General features: G+C 45.7%; 2 protein-coding genes across 2 annotated transcripts; both read right to left on the reverse strand.

Moving 5' to 3' along the window:
• Positions 1 to 615: 615 nt before the first annotated feature.
• On the reverse strand, positions 616 to 3094 carry CYBJADRAFT_167058 (alpha-mannosyltransferase). The gene has a single exon (XM_020214745.1). The coding sequence runs from the start codon at positions 2759 to 2761 to the stop codon at positions 671 to 673; it is 2091 nt and encodes a 696-aa protein (XP_020071423.1). The 5' UTR covers positions 2762 to 3094; the 3' UTR covers positions 616 to 670.
• A 1516-nt stretch (positions 3095 to 4610) lies between these two features.
• CYBJADRAFT_115170 (bromodomain-containing protein) lies at positions 4611 to 4853 on the reverse strand (the record flags this gene model as incomplete). The annotated part of the gene is made up of 1 exon (XM_020212181.1): positions 4611 to 4853. A coding segment is annotated over one exon (243 nt), but the record flags the coding sequence as incomplete, so codon positions are not given.
• Positions 4854 to 5524: the final 671 nt, after the last annotated feature.

The raw sequence follows: 5524 nt of genomic DNA on the forward strand, positions 1-5524 counted from the left end.
TCCGTGATGTTCTTCTCCTCTTTGGCCTCCAGGTAACCTAGAACGTTCTCATATGGGCTCAACAGCTGTGCTTGGGAAGAGAAGGACCCAAAGAACGAGCTCTCACGTTCATCTTCTGCCTGTGAGCCCGGTTTCTTGAACACCAGTGGCGGCGCCTTCACTCTTTCACTACCACCTTTCCCAAGTGCACCAGTATTAATTGTAGCCGATGACGAGCCAGTCAAGTTGAACACCGTAAACAGCACTAAGCATAACAATGCTGACAAGCCAACAACTTTCCTCTTGTTTGGAGAGGATATCGCAGTGTGATTCATCTTGTATCGAAGCCTGCTCGACCTATCGCACCTCGTCGTACAAGTTCTCCTTAGTTAAAACACCGTGGACTTGTTGCAAGTTCCGGGCACGGACAAATGTGCACGTCTCCGTGGTGTTTGGATGTTTCTGTTGGCTACCTGTGTGCGAATAAAGTCTGAAGCATGCATATGCCCATCCGAACCATGCATAACAGTGCATGGTGGCGCATGTGCTTTGTCCTTTGTCTCTTGTCCTTTGTCCTTTGTATAGGAATCCCTAGGCCTTCTCATTGATGATCCAGCTGTGCTACTTTACGAATTAGCTCTAACTATGTGGCTCGAATGGTATTAAATATATGGATAGTATGCCTTAGACTCTAGTACTTCAATAACTTCTTTGCATTTCGCCCAACCTGTGCAACGAAGTTGTACTTCAGTTGCGTTGCATCGTTGAAAGTAATCATTTTGGCGTAGTTATTCGGATCATGTCGTCCTCCAATTCGATCGTACGCACAATACACTGAGCCTCTACACTCGGTTGTTCTCCCCCATCCTGAGTCGTTCTCCCCAAGGTTGTTCGTCACTTTGTTCTCTTCTGGTGATGTGATAATAAGCGCAGTGATCTTTTCTGTCGAGGTATAATGTTCTCTCAGCTCTGTCTTGCTTTTGAACATCAAGGTGTATCTCCCCTTAAAATCATGGTCAGACGAGTCCGGGTATTTACAGACGGAGGCACCACCGTCCATCCATAGCATAGTGGTATTGTCAACGGGAGAGAGATGACCAGCGTGTGAAGAACATATCTCATGGCCCTTGAGGTGTGATCTTCTGATGTCAATCTTGTCATCGAGGAGTCTGTAGTCTACCGGGGTCACTGACCCAACAGCACCAGCTGTCCAGTGGTTCATGTAATAATCTTCAAGCCCCGCTATAGACATCCCCAGCCAATACATCTCCTTGTCTCTTCTGATTCTTTCCTCGACAGGCTTCCAAATCTTCAAGTTCATCACGCTGAGAATACCAGTCATATATCTCTTGCGATCGATGGCAAGGACACTAGCATCCATATACGGATGCTTTTCCTTCTCCATGAATCTATTGCCGAGTGTCTTCTCTGTAGCAGATGGGATGTGGAAGATCAATTCATCAACCTTTGTTGGCATGAGGCTTTTGAAGAACTCTACAGTGTGCTCAGAGTGGCTGTCCTCAAGTTCACGGCCCCTAAAGAATAGCGCACCATGTTCCCTGTACAAGTGATTGTTAAAGATATGGCTCCCCAAATCGACCAACGGTACAACATCTGAATCAATCATCAATGTGTGTTCGAAGGAGTTGAAGAATAAAGCCAATAACTTTCTGCCTGCTCCAGAGAACTTCTTCAGGAAAATAGGAGAAATTGATCTTGAGGCATCGACATACCATAACTCTAGCGGAGGGAAGATGGACTTCAGCTCACTCTCATCCAAGTGAGTATAGCTCTTAGCAATACCACGATGCTTCAACACCCTGTCGAGATCTGGGACTGAATCCAAATCCAGCATCAGGGAATTGGCAGCTTGGAGTAGCCTGTTTGCACTCACCGGTGATAGATTACCGGCATGGACAACTTGGACTGGCAATTGGTTGCCTACTGCTCTCAGCATGGCAAACAATGAAATCAACGCATCGACGTTTGAATCTGACGCCGATATGGCTATTCCCTTACCATTCATGGAAGATCTGATGTCATACATCATACAACCATTCAGATCAGGATACAGTGGTTCTTGTCCGCCTTTGATGTAATTAGCCATCACAGGTGCACTCTCCAGTACTTCACCGTTCCAACGAGTGTACACAGGAGATAGTCCAGTGTGCCATTTGAACAAACGCCTACCATACTCGGAGCATCTCTGATTCTTGAGAGGATCATTGTTGAACAACCCGAATTGGTCAAGATAACACGCACCGTAAACCCTCACAGACGTGGCAGAGTCGACAACATTGCTCTCCAAATCGTTTGCAACACCATTCAGTTTGTCATAGATCTCTTCAAACGACTGTCTAACGTGTTTTGCCTCCAGCACTTGAGTCTTTTCAGCTTCTGAAAGCTCACCAGGCAACTGGTTCATCACCTCACGGGTCTTCCTCTCGACGAACTGGTCCTTGTTTTCTTTCTCATGGTCATTCGATGCTATCAATGAGCCCAGCACCTCCCACTTGGGGTCGCTTTCGTCCAGAATGCCAAAATAACGGGAGCATCTGTCTCCATATGCCATGCTGCTTATATCTTCCTTCAGCATCCCCTTATATGCGCTGTTCATTCTTGTGCCTGTTGCAATGTACGTGCTAGGGCGGTCATTCCTTCCTCTCGTGAAGAAAGCAATCTCGAAACAGATGAAGAACAAGACTCCCACAACGGCCATCAACCGACGATGCGACCGTCTGGCCTTCAACAGGTTATCGCTTATGCTCGATATCGAATTCATCGTCCTATGCTACCGCCAAACCTTCTCTCCGGCAATATGTCCTGACAATGTGTTCTTCGCTTCTGGGCCGAGCGTCCACCAGTGTCTTCCTCGCCAGGATTCCCTCTAAATACCAGTTGAGCCTCGTAGTGCGTGTGTGAAGATACTGCAAGAAGCTCAAGTGAACTGGGTCCCGAGTACAAATCACTATGGAATGAGTTCTGCTAAGCTGATCAACGCCAATTGTCGGTGTAGCGTGGAAATTTTTTTGGACACGCTTTCGACCCTTGAAACCTTAAAAAACGCAGCCGGGAGGAAAACAGGACAAACGAGCCGGGACAGAAAACCAAAAAAAAAAAACACACAAGCTCTTTGAAATGCAACCATAAACGCTTAAAGACGCCAGTTTCGAGTCGTTCAGTTAACGTCTGATGCTGGCCAGCTTTAAGCTGTTAGTCTGCAATGCGTGTGTGTCTCAGCTGTGAGGAATTGGGCCTGCTAAGCTAATTCTGTCCTGAGTGGGATGAGCTGTAAATCTAATAGCTACTCGCATATGGGCGTGATGGGACAAACGTCACAATCGGACAACAGGACAAACTGTAATAGACTGAAGAGTGGAGGGGCGTGTAAAAAGGGAGGGAGAGAGAGAGAACGAGAGGACTGGAGTGGAGATGTAGGTGCCGGCTCTGGAAATGAACACTGGGTTGGCACTGCAGTGCCAACCAATTACCTTTCTGAATGCTCTTAGCACCCCCTTATTGGAGTAGGTGAGATGGTGAGACAAATGCACAGAAAAGTAGCAAGATGCGTGATTAACGCATGGCCAAACTTTAAAGTAATAAGGACGGTGGCAAAAAAAACCTGGGAAAAAAAAACCAACAAAAAGCAAAAGAAAAAAACCAAAACCAAAATTTGAACCCCGGGCTGACACGTTAGCCTCTCCAACTTCACAGTTTGAGACACGCTTGCTATTGGCTGAACATGCTTGTAGGTTACAAGATGTAATCCCTGACGAGTGGATATACAGAGACAAATTGGATAAAAGCGTATAAACAGGGTAGATATAGTACACGACGTTTGTAAGACATTCACCCACAGTGGTGCTTTCTGGAAGAGAAGGACATTATATCATATGGCGACAAGATCTCAACTATACAACTTGGATCCAGATGGTGCGCTTTTCCTTGTTCTCCACTGCACGTCTTTGCTCGTTGTTGTTATCAACAACAACGTCAAATACAACCATACTCAAGCCCAGAGGTAGTTTCAATTCATAACGAGATGTCAACTTACCAGACTCCGCATAGTGGATTGAAGGTGTTGGATTCACGCGTTCGCCATTGACCGTTAGAAAGGATTGGTGACGTTTCTCCATCAGAATCCCATTGAGTTTTGCAGATATCGATATCGCACTCTGACTTCTGTTCAACGTCATCGTATGACTTTGAACTTTGAACTCTGAAGCTTTGAAATGATGTTCAAACCAGGTATATGTTGGTGGTATAGGTGAGTTATTCATTGGACGCACAGCTTGTTTGTACTGTGAGCGAGATGAGGTGATTGTGATTTCTTGAATAAGCTGGTCCGCCACGTTTAAGAGGGTTCTTGGTCTAGTTGAAGGACCCACTGGAACGCCCTCCTCTTTTTCTTCGTTGTCTTCTTTACCATCGTTCTCCTCTTCAATGTGGTGGTCCTTAGAAGGTTCAAAGTCATCGTAACTTTCACCCAGATCATCTTCTGGAGGACCAACAGGAGCAAGGTTAAATTTCACAGGAGGTTTGATTTTCAACTTGACAGGAGGTGTCGATGTTTTCTTCATTGCGAGTTGTTGTTCGTGTTGTAAGCGCTGTTGTTCTTCGATCTCCTTTTTAATTTCGTCCATTCTGGAATGGAAATAGTCCTGTAAAGTCTTTGAGTCTTGGTAAAGCAACGAACCTTCATCGTTGTACGTCTGAGCGTTTCTAAACACCAGCTCCATCTGATTGATGAATTGACCCATCGATTTGATACGTCCAGATACAAGGTTCTCCTTGACGGTACTCAGAGATGTAACTTTCTTGATGATCCTGTAATAGTCGGGATAATCCTTCCGATTAACCTCGTGCATAAACGGTTCACTAATGTTCACGCCATCAACTTTGTAAGTCATAATCTCATCCAGAACATTGAGATATTTCTGCTTTTGTGTGGTGTGTCCATGGTGCTGAGGTGTGGATTGTGGAGTACCAGGAGCACGTAGCTTGATCTTTGGCAATGCCGGTTTCTTTCTCTTTCTCTCCTCCTCTTCCTCGGCCTCCTTGATTCTCTTCTCCTCCTCCTCCTCTTCCTGTCTCCTTTTCTCTTCTTCCGCTTCTTCTTCCTCCTTCAACTCTTTTTTGAGCTGTCCTTTCACATATTGCAAGATCTTTACAGAGTCTTTGGCAATCTCACTCTTTGGATCGTTATACGTGTTGGCATTATCAGCCATTAGCTCGAAGTCTGCAACAAGCTCCTTCGCAGACGTGTGGTTCTTTCCCTTGATCTCCTGTAACGATATTGGATCCTTGATGATGTCGAAATAATCTGGAACATACTTCTTTGGTGGGATCTCTAGGAAGTCCTGGGCAATGTCCATCTTTTCCACGGCGGTGAGCAACGCGTCAAATCTCGACTTCGGAGCGGTACGTTGTCTCTTGTTGACGTGTGAATCGCTCTTTCTTCTCGCCATGTTTGAAACTTTCGAGGTGGTTTTGTTTCTTTGTTGTTGTTGTTGTTGTTGTTGTTGTTGTTAGCCGCCCAGTGTGT

The sequence above is a fragment of the Cyberlindnera jadinii genome (assembly GCF_001661405.1).
Source record: "Cyberlindnera jadinii NRRL Y-1542 unplaced genomic scaffold CYBJAscaffold_4, whole genome shotgun sequence".
In the NCBI taxonomy this organism is placed as follows: Eukaryota; Fungi; Ascomycota; class Saccharomycetes; order Phaffomycetales; family Wickerhamomycetaceae; genus Williopsis; species Williopsis jadinii.

Excerpts from the sequence above, each read along its gene's own strand:
- CYBJADRAFT_167058 (XM_020214745.1), bottom strand. The coding sequence starts at position 2,761 with ATGAATTCGATATCGAGCATAAGCGATAACCTGTTGAAGGCCAGACGG.